At 42.5% G+C, this 24,618-nt stretch overlaps 1 protein-coding gene across 4 annotated transcripts in view; it reads left to right on the top strand.

Moving 5' to 3' along the window:
• The window catches only part of sfmbt2 (Scm like with four mbt domains 2), a 226,443-nt gene that overhangs the window by 31,814 nt on the left and 170,011 nt on the right, over positions 1–24,618 (top strand). For all 4 annotated transcript variants that reach the window (XM_072241179.1, XM_072241180.1, XM_072241177.1 and 1 more), the window contains exon 4: positions 11,226–11,466. In XM_072241179.1, the coding sequence (XP_072097280.1) occupies positions 11,226–11,466 (241 nt within the window). The remainder of the gene's footprint in view (positions 1–11,225; positions 11,467–24,618) is intronic.

Here is a 24,618-nt window from a genome sequence, read left to right as displayed (position 1 = left end):
GCTCAGCTTTTATTTCCATTTAGTGTCAGACCTTGTGTAGTATTTTGGGAGCTACTGCGATAATTTGGATGTATGTTCTATGTGGATGTGAACTCGTTTATTATTATAGAATCTGGGGCTTTAACTTTATTGTAGCCTGCCAAACAGCATGTACATGATTTTGATGAAAGAACCTTTACCTTAAAAAAAAGTTTCTGGATAGAACATATAACAGTACATCACAGAAAAAAGGCCTTTGGCCCACAATGTTGTGTCAGACCAATTTATTAGTAATCAAATAGCCATTTAAACCAATTCCTTCTGCTTACACAATGCCCATATCGTTCAGTTTCCTTCACATTCATGTGCCTATTTAAATGTCTCTTAGAAGTCCTTAATGTATCTGCCTCTACCACCACCCCAGGCAGTGCATTCAAGTCTCTGTGCCCCTCACAACTCCTTCGAATTTGTCACCTCTTACCTCAAATAGTTGCTGTGGCTTTCGATGATGCCAACCCTCATGCAACAGCTTTGTCATGAATATCAGCGTCTGTCACTGCCCCCCGCCATTGTACTGGCCATCTTCTCTTTACAGATGCAAACACGAGAAAATCTGCAGATGCTGGAAATTCAAGCAACACACACAAAATGCTGGTGGAACGCAGCAGGCCAGGCAGCATCTATAGGAAGAAGTACAGTTGACGTTTCGGGTCGAGACCCTTCGTCAGGACTAACGGAAAAAAGAGATGGTAAGAGATTTGGGAGGGCGAGACCCGAAATGATAGGAGAAGACAGGAGGGGGAGGAATGAAGCTAAGAGCTGGGAAATTGATTGGCAAAAGGGATACAAGGCTGGAGAAGGGGGAGTATCATAGGACGGAAGGCCTTGGAAGAAAGAAAGGGGGAGGGGAGCACCAGAGGAAGATGGAGAACAGGCAAGGAGTTATAGTGAGAGAAAGAGAGAAGAAAGGAAAACAATGCTCCCCTCCCCCTTTCTTTCTTCCAGGGCCTTCCGTCCTATGATACTCCCCCTCCTCCAGCCTTGTATCCCTTTTGCCAATCAACTTCCCAGCTCTTGGCTTCATCCCTCCCCCTCCTATCATTTCAGGTCTCTCCCCCCCCCCCCCCCCCGAACTTCCAAATCTTTTACTATCTCTTTTTCCCATTAGTCCTGATGAAGGGTCTCGGCTCGAAACATCGACTGTACTTCCTATAGATGCTGCCTGGCCTGCTGCATTCCACCAGCATTTTGTGTTTGTTGCTTCCCTTTACAGACGTGTTTATGATTGAGAATTGGCTGTTCAGGTCATGACCTTCAGTTTGGTTCCACAGATGCTTCTTGACCCTCTGAGTTCTTCTAGCAGCTTCTGTTTAGCTTTGCCAGGGACGCCACCTCCCTCCATCAGAATCAGGTTTAAAATCACTGGCAGTGTCCAAAAATACTTTGGAGGCTTCCTTTCTCCTGTCCAACAACACTCCTCAACCTGCCTTTTTGTCACATTTAGTGTAGTTGTTGGTACTAAGGAGAAGGTGCTTGGGAAGCTGAAAGGTCTGAAGGTAGTTAAGTCACCTGGACCAGATGGACTACCTCCCAGAGTCCTGAAGGAGGTAGCTGAAGAGATTGTGGTAGAGGCGTTAGTAATGGTCTTTCAAGAATCACTGGATGCTGGAATGGTTCCAAAGGATTGGAAAATTGCGAATGTCACCCTCCCCTTTAAAAAAGGGAGGGAGTCAGAAGTTAGCCTGACTTCAGTGATTGGGAAGGTGTTGGAGCCAATTATTAAGGGTGAAGTTTCAGGGTACTTAGAAGTGCATGATTAGTAAGCCCCTTCCTGAAGAGGAAATTTTGCCTGACAAATCTGTTGGAATTCTTTGAGAAAATAACAGTCAAGGTAGACAAAGAAGAGTCACTGGATATTGTTTAATTGGATTTTCAAAAAGGCTGATGAAATGTTGCATTTGAGGCTACTTACCAAGGTAAGAGCCCGTGGTTTTACAGAAAAGATGGCTGACTGGCAGGAGGCAAACAGTCAGTATAAAGGGGGCCTATTCTGCGTGGCTGCTGGTGACAAGTTGTGTTCTTTTCATATTATATGGTAATGATTTGGATGACTGAATTGATGGCTTTGTGGCCAGGTTTGCAGACAATATAAAGATAGGTGGAGGGGCAGGTACTGTGGAGGAACCAGGGAGTCTGCAGAAGGTCATTAACAGACTGGGAGAATAGGCAAAGAAATGACGGGTGGAATATGGTCATGCACTTTGATAGAAGGACTAAAGACATTGATTTTTGAATTTTCTGTCCATATAAAAAAAGTCTGAGGTTCAAATGGACTTGGGAGTCCTTGCGCAGGGCTCACTAATATCTTGCAGGTCAAATGAGTGGTAGGAAGGCAAATGCAGTGTTCGCATTCATTCTGAGAGGTCTAGAGAAGGTTCACAAAATTGATTCTGGGAATGAAAGAGTAAACAAACATATGAGGAGCGTTTGATGGCTCTGGGCTTATACTTGCTGGAGTTTAAAAGAATGGGGGTGGGGGGGAGGATCTCATTGAAATGCATTGAATATTGAAAGGCCTTGAGTGAGTGGGGAGGGATAGTGGATAGGCCATGGTAGAATAGCGGAGCAGACTCAATGGGCCAAGTGGCCTAATTCTGCTCCTATATGTTATCGTCGTATCACGAGTATCTGCAGAATCTCTGTGTTTAGTCATATAAATGAGTAAGTTTTGAGGGGCTCTGTGTGATACAGTCTTTTGGGCTCTCACTCTTTAATATTGTGCTTTTTGGAACCCAAGTAGGCTTTTGTATTGAAGTTATATTCCAGGAACCAAAACTGGAAGGGGCCTAGTAGCATTTCCTTTTGCATTGACTTTGTCTTTATTTCTGAATTTCAGGGATTTATATATATATAAAAAAAAAAATTGTCACCCAAATAAAGACACTTTTTTTTCTCTAGAACCATATTATGCATAGTTGTTATGTAACACATTTAGAAAGGACTGGAATTGTATGCTTTGGAGCTCTCAGTTATTGGCTGCTGAGGCATTCTCCAAACTGTGGTTAACACAAACCAGAAACATTTCATCATATGAAGGTAGTACAGTTACATCATAGACTTCTGAATTTCAGAGGCAGGGCACAATGTACCAACACAAGTTTATGTTGATCTGTAAATTCCTTTGCACTATTCCAAAAAAAAGTATTGTGCAGTTGAAAATTGGCTTAGTCCATATGAGAGTAATATTGTTCCCATTTCTGTGTGTCTAAAGACTGACAGGAAATGTGACTCTGTCTTTCTGGGATTCGTATTTTTCCTGAGTGCGGAATTGGGGAAAATAGCAACAAAGTTGCAGGATTCAAAATTGGCCTTTTGTGTGATCTTCAACTTCACTATCTAGTATACTACTAAAACTCTCGTGCTCTGTTTGTCTGTTTGTGACCTCCAATTAGTGCAAACGGTCCATTACAGCAGCACTTTTTTTGGCTAAATCCAATTAAAATGCACTAACTTACAGAATGCAGTCAAAGTTCAGGGTTATATATTCGTATAAAATTGCTCATTCGCCAAAAATCAGACAGGCTCCCTTTTAACCTGAGAGCCAATCCGCCATCATGGAAATCGGGACGCGATAGCCCGACACATGCGCACGGCCAGCTTCAGTAGCGACACCTATCGGAGCAAAAGGGCAGGGCAGCTCTATTTTGAGAGGTCCACATTCTGCTAATCACCATCAGCATGTGCAGGATTGGGACAGATCTAATTGCCATCCATCAATAATTAAATCTTATTGTAATGACATACTTCGAGACACCCATAAAACCCTTTGCTGTAGTCAAAGGACAGCGGTGACTATATCACGTCCATTTAGGAGAGTGCCAACCACATCATCAAGAATAATCAGCATCCTTTGGTGTTACTGCTTCTTATCTTCTGTCCAGCATTAGGGTTAAAAAAAAAGTCACCCTAATTATGCTGCGTGGAAAGGGAAGGGGGACATTGTGGTCATGTGATGACGCCAAACATCGTTGGGAAGTGGCAAGGAGAGGGAGAGAACAGGAATCAGATGAGGCCAGGGCCACAAGACTCAAGGATCAAAATCAGGACAAAAAAAGATGAGAGAAGAAGAGACAGAGGAGCAGAGGCATGCACGTCTCCAGGATCAGAGACAAACAACAGACAGCAGAAGAGATGAAGAGACGGGGGATGACAGGGCTGCACCTCTCCAGAATGACAACGAGAGGCACAAGGGTGGCACAGCAACACTCAGAACCTGCTGGAGGAACTCAGCAGGTTTGGCAGCATCCGTGGAAATGATCAGTCAACGTTTTGGGCCAGAACCCCTCCTCAGGACTGAAGAGGGAGGAGGCAGAGACCCTGTAAAGGAGGTTGGGGGAGGGTGGGAAGAAGGCTGGTAGGTGCCAGGTGAAAAACCAGTAAGGGGACAGATAAAGGGGTGGTGGAGGGGAAGCAGGGAGGTGATAGGCAGGAAATGTGAAGAAGGAATAGGGGAAAGCACAATGGGTAGTAGAAGGAGGTGGAACCATGAGGGAGGTGATAGGTAGCTGGGGGAGGGGGCAGAATGAAACAGGGATTGTGGAAGGGAGGGGGAGGGAATTACTGGAAGTTGGAGAATTCAATGTTCATGCCCAGGGGCTGGAGACTACCCAGATGGTATATGAGGTGTTGCTCCTCCAACCTGAGTTTAGCCTCATCATGACAGTAGAGGAGGCCATGTATGGACATACCTGAATGGGAATGTGAAGCAGAGTTGAAGTGGGTGGCAACTAGGAGACCCTGTCTGTTGTGGCGGACGGAGCAGAGGTGCTCGACAAAGCGGTTCCCCAATCTGCGTCAGGTTTCACCGATGTAGAGGAGTCCGCACCGGGAGCACCGGATGCAATAGATGACCCCAACAGACTCTCAAGTGAAGTGTTGCCTCACCTGGAAGGACTGTTTGGGGCCCTGAATGGTTACAAGAGAGGAGGTGTAGGGACAGGTGTAGCACTTGCACTTACAGGGATAAGTGCCGGGTGGGAGATCCTTGGGGATGGATGTGTGGATCAGGGAGTCGTGGAGAGACCGATCACTGCGGAAAGTGGAGAGAGGTGGAGAGGGAAAGATGTGCTTAGTGCTGAGGTCCTGTTGAAGGTGGTGGAAGTTGTGGAGGATAATGTGCTGGATCCGGAGGCTGGTGGGGTAGTAGGTGAGGACAAGAGGAACTCTGTCCCTGTTGTGGTGACAGGAGGATAGAGTGAGGGCCGGTGTAGGAAATGGAGGAGATGCAGGTGAGGGCATCATTGATGACGGCAGAAGGGAAACCACGACCCTTAAAGAAAGAGGACATTTGGATGGCAGATAAACCAGAAATGATGCCATCAAAAGTGTCTTTCGTTAAATGAGAACGAGCTATATTTGCTTTGCTATGTTCGTTCTTTATTAAACTGGGGTTTACTACTTCGATTTCCAAAGCAAAGCAATACCAATAGCATTCAGGAAAATTTAATGTTCATTCTGGTCTTATCAGACTGCACTACCCGTCTCTCAAAAGGTGCCCCAGCGGGTCACCCCGTTGTCTAGTACTGAATAAAAACATTATTATTTGCAATAACATCATGCTAGCTGCTTTTCCTCTGAGTGGGCCATCAGTTAAGCGCCACTCAGATCTCAGTGGGATCTGTGACAAGAAATCAGACTTGCATGTGTCCTTTTCCTTTGGTGGTTGTGGTCTCTGTCACTTGCAGCTTCCCATATTCAGCACCATTCCAGGCTGCTGTTAGTGATTCATCAGGGAGTTTGCTCAAACAGTGAGCTCGAGGAGAGGAGATTTTCTCTACCCTGTCTTGTAGCTCACAACATGGATGTGAAGATTTTCCTGTATTTCAAGCTTCCCAAAAATGTAAGCGTAATAAACTCCAGTCATGTAATATTACCCCTTAAAGAGATTTCCCAGTAGGGTGTCCATGATCCACTTGCACAAAGAGCGTGCTCCTGGGGGGGAGATCTGTTCCTATCCAGTCTGACCAGACCCCTTTAATCCTCTCGGCGTCCTCTTCCAACCCCTCCCATCCCTGCACCATCTATTCATTAATGAACAACACTGTCTCTGCAGCGAGAGTGCTGCTTGCATTGGGGGACATTTCTTTAGGAATTGGCTGTAGAGATCACATCTGGTAAGTTCATTTCTGGCAACTGCGAGAATATTCAGTTGATCATCAGAATACACCACACTGAAACTAACTCTCCTCAGTCCTATTAATGGATCCGATGAAACTTCCGCAAAACTCTTAATTGAAGAGATCATAAATGCAAGAGGTTCGGCAGATGCCGGAAACTCAGAACAACACACACGTTGCTGAGGAACTCATCTGGTCAGGCAGCATCTACGAAAGGAATCAACAGTCGGTGTTTCGGGCTGAGACACTTAGTCAAGATTCATGAAGGGTCTTGCCCTGAAGCATTGCCTGTTTACTCCCTTCCACAAATGCTCTCTGACCTGCTGAGTTCCTCTAGCATTTTTCATGTGTATTGTAATTGAAGGTGTCGATCTCTGAGACTAAGTCCACACTACACCGGAAAATTTTGAAAACGCTGGTTTCAAGTGAAAATGACAGGCGTCCACACTAAGCGTTTTTCAAAATATCTCCATCCACATTAGCCGGATATTTGAGCGAATCTCCTACTGGGCATGCGCAGGACACACAGAAAACAAGCGAAGAGGAAACGATATACTTGATGCGCGTTTGTCCAGTTACAGAGTAGAAAAACTTAAAATGAATTGCTCTTGGCTCTCGCGCAGGAGGACTTAAAACTCAAAAAAAAGAATTACCGGAGCGTATGGAGGCAACCGACAGGGAGTTCACGGACAGTATGACCCGGCCGATGACGAACATTGAAAAACAGACTAACTCTGTTGCATTAATGAAGTACCTTATTAAATGTATAAAAACATATCTGCATCAGTGTTATCTTGTATTTCCATACAATGTTAGATTAGGCTGTTACACATCTAGTGTCAGAGAAGTACTTGCATAAATAGGTAAACCTTCTTGGTTCTTGATCCTCCAAAATATTCTGTGTGGAATTTAAACTGGAGGTGGCGGAGGGTGCTTTCTGTCCTTACCTTCATACAAGCAAGGACAGAAAACAGGGCAAGGTGAGTATACTTATTTATTCAGTAAGCTATGGGTCAAAGTATTTGAGTACATTTCTAACTATTCTGGCTTCAGTCTCGTTGCCGTCTGTTCTGAAATTGTTAGGTTATGTGGGGGTTTGCGTTCAAGAAATCAATGAAATGCTGCGCTGCGGCCATCTGTTCTGGCACGTCATGACAGTGTTTTTAAATAGTCAAAAAAGCTCACTTTACAATTTAACTCTCACGCCGTTCACACCGACTGTGCTTTATAACAACCGTCTGGCAGTGCTTGTGCAGTACCAAGCAGAAGCAGAAAAGCATTGTTGTTGTGGTGTTTTCATGACATTTTTTAAATCTCTCCATTTACCCCGTACATACTACAATGGATATTAGGCGTTTTCAGACTTATTCACTCTGGAGACCGTTTCTGAAAATCTCCGTTTTCGGGGGATGAAAACACCACTTTAGTGTGGACGGAGGGTCATAACGAAGAGAAAAAGCTTTGTTTTCAAAATTATCCGGCGTAGTGTGGACGTAGCCTGAGACTTTTGCAAACTCTTCTAATTCCATAAAGTTGTAAAGTCATTTCTCTAGGCTAAAGTGTTTCACGTTCATTAAGTCAGGCCAATACCATTATTCACTTTGTGATGGTGAATCCCCATCTCATTATTCCTTAAAGTCTAGTCAACGGTATTAGCAGTCCTGCACTTGTGAAAGGAGATAACTAGAAATGGTAAACGAAGGTGGAGTCAGAGTTATAGGGTACCACAGCACAGAAACAGGCTCTTCAGCCCATTTAGCCCATGTTGAAATATTATTCTGCCTAGTCCCATCAACCTGCACCAACTGTATCCCTCTCATCCATGTACTTATCCAAACTTTTCTTAAATGTTGCAGTCAAACCCACATGTACCACGTATGCTGGCAGCTTGTTCCACACTCCCATCACCCTCTGAGTGAAGAAGTTCACCCTCACGTTCACCTTAAACATTTCACCCTTGACCCATGACCTCTGTTTCTAGTCATACCCAACCTCAGTGGGAAAAAGGCATGTTTTACCCTATCTATACCTGTTGTAATTTTGTACATCTCTATCAAATCTCCCCTCATTGTCTTGTGCTCCAGGGAATAAAGTGGGCATGATATAATTGATATTTAATTGTTTATAGTAAGTTTCCCTTAAATTCTCCAAGGTTAAAACAACTGACTTAAAAATTTATGTATGAATTTTATGGAGACACTTTTATGAATAAAACTTGGGATTTACTACATGGTTTTCAGATTCTGCGATTGTCCTGCTGGGTCCTCTGAACAAGTGATATATCATTGCATACAGAGGTCTGGACCTGTACATTAATATGTAATAACTGTATTGTGAGTACTTGTGTAGAAGTATTCCTTCACAGGATGTGACTATTGTTTTATTATTTGTAAAAGGGACCTGAATGAGGTAGACTCAAACATTGGGAACCTGCCTTCTTTGTGCTCTCCATTAGATTGTGATGTCGCTCAAAGTCTTCATGTCTGCCCATCCTGTGTCACAACACTCAACTGCAGGCCTCACTCCTGCCCATTCCTCTTTTGAGCTTCAGGCCTTTCAACTTTTTTCAGCAGTTGCCTCATGAACGATAGTGACCTGCCACACACCACATATAGTTCCTTTCAGAGCCCCAAGTATTTCCTAGGTTGTTGATTCAGAGAAAAATAGTAGCTGTAAAAAGAACAAAAAGAGTAGGAGGCTATAGGTCATCATGTTAATGGGACAGCAGTGTACAGTTAGCTTATCGCTTTAGTGCCAGCGATCTGGATTCAGTTCCCGTTGCTGTCGGTAAGGATTTCGTTCTCTCCATGACCACGTGAGTTTTCTCCAGGTGTTCCGGTTTCCTCCCGCATTCCAAATACGTGCAAGTTAAGGTTAGTAAATTGTGGACATGCTGTGCTGGTGCTGGAAGCATGATGGCAATTGCCGGCTGCCCTCCAGCGTTGACTTAAATGATGTATTTCATTGCGTTTCAATATTTCAATGTACATGTGATAAATAAAGCTAATCACTTACACCCACTCATTCCTTCCTCAAGTCTTTATCATTTTTTGGAAGTTGACTTTTGAATATTGTCTTACCATGTACCATCAATCTATAGTATCTTTCTAAGATCCAAATGTTTTCTAGATTCAAGATTTGGGGACAAATATCATGATGGGCAATGAGTAGTTTTAAAAAAAAAAAGGCAGTTACAGGCCATCGTGCTAAACTATGTAGACCCTTGATTTGACAGAAGAGGCATTATTGAGAACAGATCCCTATTTTACAGAGTATATAGAGGAAAAGATGGTTTCCTTTTTATTTTTGTATCTAGGCTGTTAGTCTATATCAGCTACAGGAGTACCTAATAAAGTGGTTGCTGAGTTTATGTTCATGGTCTTCTGCTGTAGCCCATCCATTTCAAGGTTTGATGCATTGTGTGCTCATAGATGCTGTTCTGCACATCACTATTGTAACGTGTGGTTATTTGAGTTACAGTCACCTTCCTGTCAGTTTGAGGCCATTTTCCTCTGACCTCTCAGTAACAGGGTGTTTTTGCCCACAGAAGTGCTACTCACCAGATTTGTTTTTTTTCCCCACATGATTCTCTGTAAACTCTAGAGACAGTTGAGCGTGGAAGTCCCAGGAGATCAGTTTCTGAGATAGTCAAACCACCCCATCTGGCACCAACAATCATTCAATGGTCAGAGTCACTTAGCTCATATTTCTTCCACGTTTTCTTAAGGTATGGATTATTTTCTCGGGGAAATAGCTTGGTGGTGGCCTGATGATTCTAATAGTTATGATTCTGCTTGATAGTAAAAGCTTGACTAAGTATTTCCAATTGCAGGGAATTTCGACCATCATAGACATTGTTTTTAAAGAATTTAGGATATAGAAAATGAAACAGAATGATACCAGAATCAGGTTTACTATCACTGGCAATAAGTCATGAAATTTGTTATTTTGCCACAGCAGTACAATGCATAATAAAAACTATAAGTTACAATAAGTATATATAAAAAAAGTAATGCAAAAAGAGGGAAAAATTGCAAGGGTTAATTATCCATTCAGAAATCTGTTGGTGGAAGGGAAGAAGTTTCCTGAAACATTGAGTATGTGTTTTCGGGCTCCTGTACCTCTGCCTTGATGGTAGCAAGGAGAAGGGGGCATATCTTGGGTGATGGAGGTCCTTAATGATGGATGCTGCCTTTTGAAGGTGTCCTTGATGCTGGGGAGGCTAGTGCCCGTGATGGAGCGGACTTGAGTCTATAGCTTTTCACAGCTTTTACCGATCCTGTGCAGTGGACCCTCCACACCAGACAATGATGCAACCAATTAAAATGCTCTCCATGTTGCATCTGTGGAAATTCATCAGTGTCCTTGGTGACATACCAAATCTCCTCAAACTCCTAATGAAGTATAGCCACTGTTGTGCCTTCTTTGTATTTGCATCAACTAAGTTGGGCCCAGGTTAGATCCTCTCAGATATTGACGTCTAGGAACTTGAAACTGCTCACCTTTTCCACTTCTGATCCCCCAACCTTCCCTTCCTGAAGTCCACAATCAATTCCTTGGTCTTACTGACATTGAGTGCGATACCTGCAATACCACTCAACCAGCTGATCATCTAGCTGATCATGTTAAAGGTAAGAAGAAGCTTGTGTGGAGCATAATGCTGACATTGAGTAGATGAGATTAGTGGCCTGTACCGTGGATCCTTCATAATACTCCTGTCTTATGGGATAACCCTGCTCCATACAGTTGTCTCCCGCTGATTAGAAATTCATAAGTCATGAATTTACAAATTATAAGTAACTTCTTGCCAGTGAATGGTGAATCTGTCATATTCATTGCCATGGATGGCTTTGGAGGCCAAGTCATTGGGTATATTTTAAAGCAGAGGTTGATGGGCTCTTGATTAGTAGGAATGTCAAAGCATACGGGAAGAAGGCAGCTGTATGGGGTAGGGAGGGATAATAAATCATTCAGGATGGATTGGCAGACAGACTCAATGGACCGTATGTCCTAATTCTGCTCTTGTCTTATGGTCTTAATAAACAATTGATATTTTTCTCTTGTTTGCAGGTTGAGATCAGCCTCCAGAGTAGTTTCCAGCCGGGAATGAAGTTGGAAGTTGCTAATAAGAGTAATCCGGACACGTACTGGGTTGCCACCATCATCACGACGTGTGGACAACTTTTACTTCTGCGATATAGTGGTTATGGAGATGATCGCAGGGCAGACTTCTGGTGTGATGTCATGACTGCAGACTTACATCCTGTTGGGTGGTGCTCGCAAAATGAGAAGGAGTTGAAGCCTCCTGAAGGTATGATCTCTGTAAAGTTTATGGATTGTTTGCTATGATTAGGGATCCTAGAAATTGTCCTGTGGTCTACTGGAAATGTTCTCTGCTAAATTCTTGAGCTTTGCTTTGAGAAGAAAGTTCATACAAGAACAATGGGGTAAACTGATTAACTGATTCTGATATCTAAGCTTAAGTACTCAGCTGGAGTTCATGGGGTGTCAGCTTGTCTGTAAGTTGGTTGACAGGATTTAGGTGACGCTTGTGAGCTGAGATGGCCTGAGACTGATATCTTAGACCTTGGGCAAGTTTCCAAATTTCTCTGCTCACTTTCCCAGTCACAAAATCGTGGCCACTGATCAGAATATTGAGGTGATTTTTTTAAATGGTTGTGTATGTGGTATTGTCTACAAGAAGTGTGGGGGTGGGGAGGGGCAGCAATTAAAAGGAAAACTTGTGCCCTTCAGGAAGGGAGCTCGAACTTGCAAACTGGATTTTTACTTGGATGGGACAAATCATGTGTGGCTAACCATTCACAGGAGGCAGGGTGACATTCTAAGTATATTCCTGAGGTTGGTAGGCCCTGATCTAATAGACTTCCTAGGTTTTGCTGTGGGCAGCTAGGTTTCCTACATTTTAGGATTAACCCAGTGTGTGTGGGGAAAGCCCACTTTCTGAGTTTCACATCCAGAACTCTGTCACCCAGCATTTTTAGTCTACTGAAGTTGATCAGCAAATATTCAAAGTGTAGCTGTCTTGATGAATGCAAATGTATATTATATTTCACCTTCACCTACTAACCCACACCCCCACCACCACTACTTTATCATTTCCTGTCGAGTCGCTTTGCGTACAGACGCTCCTGTGTCTAGTGTCACTTTGTGGACATACAATCAATCTATATTATTAGGTAGGTGTGTGTATGTATGTGTGTATAGATATATATAATATACAAACTATCATATGTATTTTTTTGGGGTTTTTTTGCGCTGCATCGGATCCAGAGTAACAATTATTTTGTTCTCTCTTACACTTTTATGTATTCAAAATGCCATCAAATAATCTTAGATCTATATTTCTTTAATGATTAGTTCGGATTTTTGTGGACTTTGACTGTAGACATTTGCAGAATAAATAAAGAAGATACTAAAACAAGGCTCTGAATTTAATTAGAAGACTGTTATTAAAAGATGTTAGTTATGGCTAGGTGTTGAATAAAACTTCCAGGATCCTCTATTTTCCATAACTTTTTTTGTCTAATTTGAGGCTGATATAATTTGTTGTTCTGTAATTTGGATCAGCTATTACGAGTACTAGATAATGAGTTGAGTTGGTATTCAACACAACAGAGCTCCCACAGCAGTTCAAGGAAAATATCAAATAAAAATCCTTTCTTTTGCTGTGTATAATGGGCAGTGTGTTTCAGAAAGGCAGCTATATCAAGTGGCTAATTAGTGTCTGCTTCATTTTCTTTGGTCTTGTACACTTTAGGATAAACGCTGTAATGAAACACCTAATAATGGCTAAAAATTCAGAGGTCGGGGGGGGCTGGATTTGTGAATTAGCTTGATGTTTTAGATACACTTTAACAGTGGGAACGATAGTCACAAATTGTGTTATCATAATAAATATCAGAGTTATGCTACTAGAGCTAATATTTACAGGACAATTTCAGTGGCGGAGGGGGGGAAGGACAATTAAAATCAAAAGATTGACCACTGGACACAATAAATATTTTAATATTGAAGTAAGTTTGGATTTTTGAAAGTTAATGGTTTGGAATACAATTTATTTTGAAAAATTGGTTGACTGGCATTTTTAAGTCTCCTTGGTATTGGACAGAGAATTATACATTTTTTTTCTTCCCTGCACATTTGGCCTTTAATTTAGATGTGTGACAGCTTAAAAATTTTTGTGACAATTCTGATATGGAACATAGTACATGAACAGGCCCTTTGGCTCACAAAGTTGTGCCAAACCAGTTAAATTAGTAATCAAATGGCCAACTAAACTAATCCCTTCTGCCTTCACAATGTCCATATCCTTCCCTTACCCTCACATGAGCCTATCTAAATGTCTCTTAAAAATCCCTAATGTATCTGCCTTTACCACCACCCCAGGCAGCGCATTCCAGGCACAAACTCTTAATTTTAAAAAAAACTTGCCCCTCACATTCCCTTTGAACTTGCCACCTCTCACTTTAAATGCATGCCCTAGTAGAATAATGTAGGGAAATTCTAAAGCACAATGCATAATCAAGAGTCCTTGGCAGTAGTTTGTAAAATGTATTCACATTTTCAGCTTTTCCACAATGAATACACACATATGCAAGTTATGAATGTCAAGATCCAAGAGAGATTTAAATTTGAATTACTTTGTATGTTTTTTCAAAATTCCATTTTTAAAAAATTGAGCAACGCACCCATGCATTACACTTATTTGTGTTGCTTGCTAAATATATTCAGCGATATCTACTGGTAGTTCAAGGCAACTGTTTTGGGGTTCTACTTGTATTTAAACTAGTTATTTTAGATGATGTTTCTTACAATGAGGTGTCTGAATTAATAATGGAGGCAGCAAATGCAGCTATGAAATTCTGCTCCTCCTACTGGTCATGCTTTTTAATGACAAAATACGTCCTGTTCATCTACAACATGAATCCTGAATAACTGTAGACTGTCTCTTGAAGAATGGGGGGAGTGAGGGGGGGGTCGGGGGTATCTCATTGAAACCTATCGAATGTTGAAATGTAGATAGTGGAAGTGGAAAGTATGTTTCCAGTGGTGAGAGAGTCTAGGACCCGAGGGCACAGCATCAGAATAGAGGGACGTCCATTTAGAATAGGAGGAATCTTTAGCCAGAGAGTAGTGAATCTGTGGACTACATTGCCACAGACGGCTGTAGAAGCAGAGTCATTTGAATATATTTAAAGTGGAGTTTGTTAGATGCTTGATTAGTTACACGGTCAAAGGTTATGGGGAGAAGGGAGGAGAATGGGTTTGAGAGGGATAATAAATCAACTGTGATGAAATGGCAGAACAGACTCGATGGGCTGAATGGCTTAATTCTGCTACAGTGGCTTATGGTTTACTTAATAATGGAGGAGTCAAATCCAGTTATGAAACTGTTCATGCATTTTATTGATGTAAATATTTGTTATTCATCTCTAACATTAATCCAAAGTAACTATAGTGTGCCTTTGGATGCAGTTTTGCTGAATTTTGCAAAATTTAGCAGCTTGATCAGTTATTGCCCATGTTACCATTTGCATTTCATTATTTTTCTCATTTTAGACTAATTTTTTTCTAAAATTGTGAATATGTTGTGAATTGGTTTAGCTAAATAAAACTAAACAAGAGAATTATTCTTTATATAGTTTCTGTAAAGATCTTTTTTTAAATAGCTGGTTGTGTTTATCTACAGGACTGCAAATACTTTGATTTAGCAGTATTTCCTTTCATTTAGATAGATTATAAGAAAATGTTAGATTGGTCCCCAGGGTGTTCTTGAAGCACACTTGGTTTCCATGTGGAACCTTGAAAGTACTATGAATGGGGTTTGGGCAGTGGAAGGTGGAGTTGAGTGGGGAAGAGCGAAAACCAGAATGAAACACTGTTCAAACTTAAATATTTAGTAATTAAGTGATACAGATAATAATCGGCCATTAAGCATTTAACCTTTGCAAAGTGTATAAATACAAGCTACCAAGATTCCAAAATTTAAAAGTTGTGACCTTCCTTTTAAGTTACCTCAATTTCTAGTTAGTGTTTTTTTTTTGAGGTATATTGATCTCTCCATTCAGTGTGACTTGGTGAGGTAATTGCTGCGCAGGGTCAGGAGAGGCTGCAAGGGATTGTGGATCTAGTCCTCTGCGTCTTGGGTACTAGCCTGCGGAGTCAGGGCATCTTCAGGGAGCGGTGTCTCAGAAAGGCAGTGTCCATTATTAAGGAACTCCAGCACCCAGGCATGCCCTTTTCTCACTGTTACCATCAGGTAGGAGATACAGAGGCCTGAAGGCACACACTCAACGATTCTGGAACAGCTTCTTCCCCTCAGCCATCTGATTCCTAAATGGACATTGAAATGGACACTACCTCACTTTTTTTAATATTCAGTATTTCTGTTTGCATGTTTTTTAATCTTTTCAATATACGTACAGTATACTGTAATTGATATTATTTTTTTTCGCTTCTACGTTATGTATTGCATTGAATTGCTGCTGCTGAGTTAACAAATTTCACATCACATGCCAGTGATAATAAACCTGATTCTGATAATTGTATTCATGTGTGGTTTCTGAAACCTGAATTAAGTCCAGTGCACTGCACATTCTTTTACTCTGCGTGCTTGGTGTACCTTTTGATAAGCGGCTTCCAGAATTATGCACTGGAACCCAGCAGAGCATTCAGGATGCATTTTGTAGAAATGAGAGTGCGAGTAGAATCAGCGCTGGGATGCTGTCCTGGCAGCCCATGTTACTGTGAGAGCTGCTGTGCCAGGAACCTGGTGTAAATCCCAGTCTGCCTTGCAGCTCAGGGTGGAGAGGCTGCCTGTGAGGGTTGGGGTTTGGTGGGTCAGCAGTGTGACTGCTCTACAATATACATTGAGCCCTCGGACTGCGTCCTGGTGAGAGTGCGAGTCACTGAACCTGCAGTATTCATGTATCAACAGAACATCCACATCCTATTGAGATGGAAGGAATGTCATGATAGCATAATGATTAGCATAACAATATTATAGCGGCAGACCTGGGTTCAATTCCGCCACTTTCTGTTTGTATCTTCTCTCCGTGACCTCATGAGGAATGGATAGAACACAGGAAATATCCCTGACACAGGGTGCCTCAGTTTTAAGTGATGATTTGGAGTTTCATAGTGCAGGCTGTGTTCTTCACTCTCAAAGTACAACCGACGTGCACCTTTTCAGAAAAGACTGCTGACTGTAATGAAATCATGATATCTGCATGCTGGGTGCATCATTCCATAAATATTCATTATGCATGGCATGAACTCTTGTTGAAGTCAGCTGGATTTTAAGTTTTGTTTAGTGGACAGTTGATGCAAAAGCAAAGTATTATGCTGTTTTTCCAAATGCAGTCCTTGGGCTTGATCTCAGGAATACTTTATCCTGTTATGGACCCTTAAAGTCGTAGGATATACTTGTTTGGTCTATTGCCTTTGATGCTGACATACCAGTTTAAAACATTTTTATCAAAACAGAAATTAGATCCTGCAGTATTTTGGTGTGCAAACAGATTTTATTTCAATAGAAGAAATAAAACAGAGGAGAACTGGGAACATATCATGATGCATGAAATTCATAATTTTGCTTCGGAGTTCCCAATGAATGGAGAAATCTAGAGTACACATTGGTTACGATGGTATGCATTGCGCATCCCATTGAGATTTTAATCTATGCTACGGCTACTCGTATGAAAGCAGGAATTCACAAAGCTTTCTTAAGAGTTTCTCCTGAAAGGTGTTGTGGAAGTTTGAACACTATTCTCCTCTTCCATTCCATGCTGTTTACTCCACGTGGTATTTTTGAGTTATAATGCCTCTTAGTTGAACATTGAGATGGCTGGCAATATTCACAAGAAGCTTCTGCTTGGTTATTCTGATTTCTTTTGCACTGCAATTGCATGAGATGACTATATATTGATGATAACCTTCCAGACTGAGGTATATTTATGTTAAAAGGTCTCTGAGATTTGCCACACATAAGCACTAATCAGACCTTAGCGATTGAGCTGTGTGTGTGGAAAAATTGGGCATTAGTAGAGAAAACCTCTGCTTCTGGGCATCTGTAAGAGATGGCCATCTGCTGTGGGGATACAACATTTGACTCAGTCCATTGGAGAAGATTCTTAAATATACATTTCCACCTCTTCTCCAGTGAGGTAAATGGGCATTCTGCTCCCAGCATTTATTGAATTGCCTCTTAAATGATGTCAGCCTGACATTATTAGATTAGATCAGATTATGAGAACACAGTCCTCTTTTATTGTCATCTAGTAAATGATACAATGTTCCTCCAGAAGAATATCACAGAAACACAAGACAAACCAAGACTAAAAAAAACTGACATAAACCACATAATTATAACATATAGTTACAACAGTGGAAAGCAATACCTTAATTTGATAAAGAACAGACCATGGCACGGTTAAAAAAAAAAAGTCTCAAAGTCTCTCGAAAGTCCCATTATCTCACACAGACGGTAGAAGGAAGTGAAACTCTTCCTGCCATGTATCTCCAGCGCTGCAATCTTGCCGATGCAACACCCTGGAAGCACCTGAGCACAGCCGACTCTTGAGTCCGTCCGAAAACTTCGAGCCTCTGACACCGAGCACCATCTCTGCTGAGCACTTCGAACCCGGCCCCGGCAATAGGCAAAGCCGAGGATTTGGGGCCTTCCCCTCCAGAGATTCTCGATCGCACAGTAGCAGTGGCAGCGAAGCAGGCATTTCAGAAGTTTCTCCAGATGTTCCTCCGTGCTTCTCACGTCAGTCTCCATCAGATCAGGATTGTGCACAGCCTCTACTTAATAAATACGATACCATTTCGGAGCGGCCACGCGCGCTGCATCGCGCAGCCATCTTCTCCTCCCCTCCTATGTGTGTAGGACTTCAGTTTCTTGTAAAGTTAAGGCTGAAAGCAACACAAGAACTACTGGGATGAGAATTTGATGCCTTATACAGAACAAGTTGAAGCAAATATCAGTTTTATTCAAACTAAAGCTGTCTTGTTAACTCAGCAATGGAAGTTCCAAAATCAACATCAGACACCAAAAGACTTCTCAAGTGACGTCAATAAAAACAGATATTACAACACCTAAGCTATCACCTGAACTCTGATCAAAGATATAAGAACCAATTGGATGAGAACCTTGCCAATTCCAAGTGTCATTAGTTTACTGTGCTAGCCATCAGAACATTTGGGCAGTCTATCCACGCAGCAGCCGTTTATTAAGTCTGACGATCTCTTTCCGACTCTTTCTTCCAGGAAGAAATTGAGAGGAGTTTTTGGAGACCTAAGAGTTTTTCCAGAATTCCTTGGTAATCCAGGAACCCTTTCATAGGTTTAGATTAAAATGACTTTACAACAGTTTTGTATTCCACCAGTAGATCCTCTAGTAAATGAGGAAAACATCAGAAGTCATTGAAACATCGGAATGGTTGAAACCCTGCTGAAGATCTGAAAGTCTTGAAGCTTCTTTTCTCTGCAGCGTTTAAACAAATGGAACGATTAATCCTTATCTCTTTGGAAGCTGTTTTGCACAACAGCAAATCATTTTGAGGGCAAGTAAAAATTCCATGCTTTGACCAGCCACGATTTGAGGCAAGATTCTCGAACAAGCGATGCATTATTTATAGATGACTTTTAAAGATTAGCTTTATTTGTCACATGTGCAGTACGTCAGACTGTACAGTGAAATGTCTTGTTTGCATTCAAGACCAGCACAGCCTGAGGATGTTCTTGATGCAGCCTGTAATTGTCGCCATGTTTCTGGCGCCAACATAGCATGCCCACGACTTAATAAACCTCACCCTTGTGTCTTTTTTTGGAAAAATGGGAAGAAACTGAAGCACCAAGAGGAATTGCACGCCACAGGGAGAACTACAGACTCCTTACAGACAGCATCAGGGAATGGGTTGCTATCTTCTGTTCACGGGCGCTGTAAAACATTGAGCTAACCTCTCCACCACCACACTGCATGACCGACTGCACATGATGTGTGATGAAAAAGATTGGTAAATTAACAATTGGTAGATTAATCCTCACCCTAATTAAGTATGGGGGTAGTGATTAGCGTGACGCATTTACAGCTGGGAGTCGGAGTTTGGTATTCAATTCTGACACAGTCTGTGAGGAGTCTGTATGTCCTCCCCGTGAAATGCCTGGGTTTCCTCTGGGTGCTTCAATTTCCTTCCACATTCCAAAGGTTAGTAGGTTAATTGGTCATTGTAAATTGTCCTGTAATTAAGCTATGGTTAAGTAGGTGGGTTGTTGGGCCAGAAAGGCCTTTCTGCGATGCAACTTTAAAACTTAAAAAAAAATGTTGTAGTTGCGCTGATACGCAACGAGTGAAAGCAACACCACTGAGTTGAGTAGGGTCTGATTGAACTGTTGACTGTTTCAATCCGCGCGTGCTTAAGTGCCCGCTCCCAGTATTCCCGCTGCTTGTGGGGCGGAAGTGACGTCGGCTTCCGGGCCGAGGTCTGCCCCTGCACTCAGAGCCCTCTCGGTTGCCGCTGGCTGCGGACTGTCCTGCGACTGCTGGAGCTGGTTTGCTTGCCACGTGGATGAGCCGCCACAGTGTACTGTTAACCTACCGATCCCAGGAAAACATTGGTAAGGATTTGAGATGCCAAAATGTACTTGAGTATTGTCTCCTCTGTTTTTACCATCTGTTTCAGTGAAGTTCTGCTGATAATCCTGAATAAAATAATTGGCACTAAAATTGTATTACCCACACATGCTAATTCAGTTATAGTGTCATTATTGCTTGGCAGGAGATTATTTGGTCAATCAAGTTCATGCTTTCTGCTTATGCAGTCGTCTAGACCATCTCCCACTTTGCCAATAGCCCTTAAAATTATTCTGCTCAAAGGCCTATGCAATTCCCTTGTGAAAGACTTCACTCAGCCTCACGCTTTCTGCACACTTCCTTGGTTGCTATGGACTTGTTGAGCTGTGGGGCCTGTATCCATGCTGTTTCGTTTTATGCCTCTATGACTGTTTCCACTTTGTTTTTTAAGTTATAGATCATAAACCCTCAGTTTAAAAAAAATCTTTAAACCATTGCTTTGATACTGCACTCCTCGTTTCTTGAATCATCCCCCACTGGGAACAGCTTTGCTGACTTTACCAATTTAAACACTTCATGATCTTGTATACCTTTATCAATTTTCCTCTCAATACTGTTTGCACCAAGAACAACTCAATTTCCTCAATCTGACTTTGCAGCTGAAATTCCTCATCACTGGACCCATCCAACTAAATCTTTTCTGCACCTTCCCAGCCATGATGAGCCGAATAGCCTAATTCTGCTCCTACGTCTTCTGATCTAGCACTACTTAAATGCCCTTAAATGTGGAGATCAGAGCTCAGTAGATTCCATGTTTAACATGACACCCTCTCCTACCCTTACTATTGTATACATAAAATTTGAATATAGTTTGCTAACCATTCTCTCAACATCTCCTTTCTTCAGTGATTTATGCATCTCTGTTCTTCGTGTAGGACTTTGCTGTTTCATTCTATTTCTTCTGCTGTTTCCTGCCGAAATGGGATGATTCACATCACTACTGTGAATTACTTCATCTGCTGTCTGCTTGCCCATTCTGCTAGCTTGTCTATCTCCTCTTGTGGTCTCTTCTCTAATCTCTTCACCGATTACCACAAAAGCAAGACGTTCTGCACAAGTCCACTGGAGGCTAGAGATGGCTTGTCTTGGGTTTGGAGGACTGTGGGTGGGAGGAAGGAGGGAAGGAACGCGGCTTGTTTTGTTGTTGTTTGTGGTGTTCCCTGTTGTTCAGCCAAGCATGGTGGGCATGCCATGTTGGCACCGGAATGTGTGGTGACACTTGTGGGCTGCCCCATCACATCTTAGATTGTGTTGATTGTTAACGCAAACAACACATTTCATTGTATGTTCCGATTTACAGATCATAAATAAATGAATCTTAATCTTGGGCAACAGCCCTGACGAAGGGCCTCAGCCCGAAATGTTGATTGTCAGATGCTGTCAGACCTGCTGAGTTCCTGGTGCTCTTAATTTCTAGCGTATGCAGGCCTCCCTCTCTTGCCTCTCTGATCAAGTTTGGTATCATTTGCACATTTTGAAATTTTACTGTGTGCCCATATTTAAGTCATTAATAAACCATTAAGAAGTATTTGAAGGCAGAGTTTTCAAATGTTCTGCATATTCTGGTGGTCCTTGAAGTGAAGCTGGCCTGAGATGCCACGCCCTATTTTCCTCTTGTGCGGCTCTCGGGACAATAAAATGGTAAGTATGTGGTATTGCTAGGCATTGGCATCAAAACCCACTACTGCTGTCACCGCAGTTACTGGCACAAAACTAGAAATGGTGTACTGCTAATAGCAAACTAAAACGAACTAGAAATACTCAGCAGGTCAGGCTGCATCCATGGGAGGAGAGATAATTAAAGTTTCCAGTTGGAGGAGAAGAAGCTGTTCCTGAAACGTTGAGTGTGTGTCTTCAGGCTTCTGTACCTCCACCTTGATGGTAGCAATGAGAACAAGGCACGGCCTGGGTGGCGGGGGACCTCAGTGATGGACGCTGTCTTTTTGAGACACATGGTATTTTGAAAGTGTCCTCGATTGTGGAGAGGCTAGTGCCATGATGGAGCTGGCTAGGTGGCCCCCTCCATACCAGATGGTAATGCATCCAGTTAGATTTCTCTTCATCGTACACTTGTAGAAATTTGCAAGTATCTTTGGTGACATACCCACTCCCCTCAAACTCTGAATGAAATATACCCTCTGCCTTGCCGCCTTTGTAATTGCATCAATGTGTTGGGAAACACACACAAAATTCTGGAGGAACTCAGCAGGTCAGGGAGTATCTGTGGAAAAGAGTAAACTTTCAACGTTTCGGGCCAAGACCCTTCATCATCCTAACCTGCTGAGTTCCTCCAGCATTTTGTGTGTGTTGCTTTGGATTTCCAGCATCTGCAGATTTTCTCATGTTTGGCAGTATATTGAGCCCAGGATAGGTCCTCAGAAGTGTTGACACCTAGGAACTTGAAACTGCTCACTTTTTCCACTTCTGATCCTTTGATGTGTGTTCCCTTGACTTCTCTTTCCTGAAGCTCTCAATCAATTTCTTGGTCTGCGGTCATTGAGTGCAAGGTTGTTGTTGAAATGCCACTCAACCAGCTGATTTATTTCACTACTCTACACCTCATCACCATGTGAAATTCTGTCAACAGTAGTTGTGTCATTGGCAGATCTATAGATGGTGTTTTGAGCTGTGCCTAGCCACATAGCTGTGGAGGTAGAGAGACTAGAGCAGTGGGTTAAGCACCCAGTCTTGAGGTGCATCCATGTTAATTCTCAGCAAGGAGGAGAGATTACTTCCGATCTGCACAGACAATGGTGTCTCAATGAGGAAATCAAGGATCCACTTGCAGAGGGAGGTACCGAGGCTCAAGTTTTGGAGCTTGTTGATTAGAACTGAGGGTATGATTGTGTTGCATGTTGAGTTGTAGTCAGTAAACAGCAGTATTACTGTCCAGGTGATCCAAGGCTAAGTGGAGAGCCAGTGAGATTGCATCTGCTATAGACCTGTTATGGTGATGGGCCAATTGTAGCGGTTCCAGGTCCTTGCTTGGGCAGAAGCTGATTCTAATCATGACCAATCTCTCAAAGCATTTCATCACAGTAGATGTGAGTGCACTGGACAATAGTTCACCCTGCTTTTCTTGGGCAGTGGTATGAGCGTTGCCCTTTTGAAGCGGGTGGGACCTTCAGCAGCAGTGAGAGACTGAAAATGTCCTTGAACACTCCCGACAGTTGATTGGCAGGGGTTTTCAGAGCCCCACCAGGTACACTAATCAGGGCCTGATGCCCTACAGGGGTTTGCCCTCTTGAAAGACGTTCTGACATCAGCCTCCGAGACAATTCATAGGGTCACCTGACCCTGCAGAGATTCAGACAAAGTGTGAATAAAAGGTGTGAGCTCATCTGTTAGTGAAGTATCACAGCTATTCATGATGTTTGGTTTTGCTTTGCAGGAGGTATTGACCTGCAAACCCTGCCAGAGCTGACATGCATCTGATTCAGTCCTCAAAATCAATCAAGTTTCTTTGCTCTTTTAAAAAAAAAATAGCCTTCTATAGTTCATATCTGGACTTGTATAATTCTTGATCAATAGATTTCAAAAGGTACATTTAATGTCAGAGCAATATACATCCTAAAATTATTTTTCTTTGCAAACATCCACGAAAACAGAGCAGTGCCCCAAAGAATGAATGACAATTAAAATGTTAGAACCCCAAAGCCCAACTCCCCCCACACAGACAGAAGCACCAGGAAGGAAACGACCCCTTCTCCCCACCAGCAAAAAAGCATCGGCGCCCTCCACCAAGCACTCAAGCGTGCAGCAAAGCATCAATAAAGACACAGACTAGCAGTACCCCAAAGACTACTTGTTCACCCAGTATTTGATGTACCACAGGTGCTCTCTCCCCCTAATGAGGTGTCCCCGTTTCACAGCAAGAGGGGAGATGTACAAAACGGCTGGCTGATTTATGATAAAGTCTGTTGCGCCGCTTTTTCTGAGCTCTGTGCCTCGGGGCACACAGCCAACAGCAAGCCTGCTGCTTCAGATCATCCTTGTTCGCCCGCGACGCATCAGTCATTGGCAGCGGCACCGGCCTTGAATCCGCCCGCCTACAGAGCTACGAAAACTCGGCACCCTGAAGGCACACTAGACTCCTAGAAAAGCCTGCCTCTTCACGGGTCTTGAATTACACAGATCTAGCCTGCAGAAGACAAATCTTCTAGACTGACATCTGCATCATTTGTTATTATATAGTAATTTGTCCTCTACTGTGCCTATTGTCTTATTTATTAATTATTGTACTGCCCTGCACTGTCTTGTGCACTTTATGTAGTCCTGTGCAGGTCTGTAGTCTAGTGCAGTTTTTATGTTTTACATAGTCTAGTGTAGTCTTGTGTTGTTTCATATAGCACTAGTGTCCTGGAGGAATGTTGTTTCGTTTTTGCTGTGTACTGTATCAGCAGCTTATGGTTGAAATGACAATAAACATGACTTGATTTCCTGGTATCTCCACGGCTTTTAGTTGGGTATGTCTGGTATGTTCTAGAAAGCACACACTCATTCTCATAGGTGTTGATGAAGTCACTGACCAATGTAGCATATTCATTCAGAATTGGACATGAATCCCTGAATATTTTCCAGTCCACTGATTCGAAGCAGTCCTGTAAGCGCTCATCCTTGCTTCTCACCAGTGGTGCTGTGGTCTTTAGTCTCTGCCTTTACGCTGGGAGTAGAAGTATAGCCAGCTGATCAGATGTTTCAAAGTGGGGTGGCATAGTAACCGTTTTTGATGGTGTTAAAACTGCGACAAGTACGTCAGCTCCTCTGCTTCCACAGGTGATATGCTTGCAGTGGTTGTTCAGAGAC

This window comes from Mobula birostris, chromosome 23, assembly GCF_030028105.1.
Source record: "Mobula birostris isolate sMobBir1 chromosome 23, sMobBir1.hap1, whole genome shotgun sequence".
Taxonomy (NCBI): domain Eukaryota; kingdom Metazoa; phylum Chordata; class Chondrichthyes; order Myliobatiformes; family Myliobatidae; genus Mobula; species Mobula birostris.
Note: the sequence above shows the minus strand (reverse complement) of the source record. Positions and strands in the feature narration are given on the sequence as shown.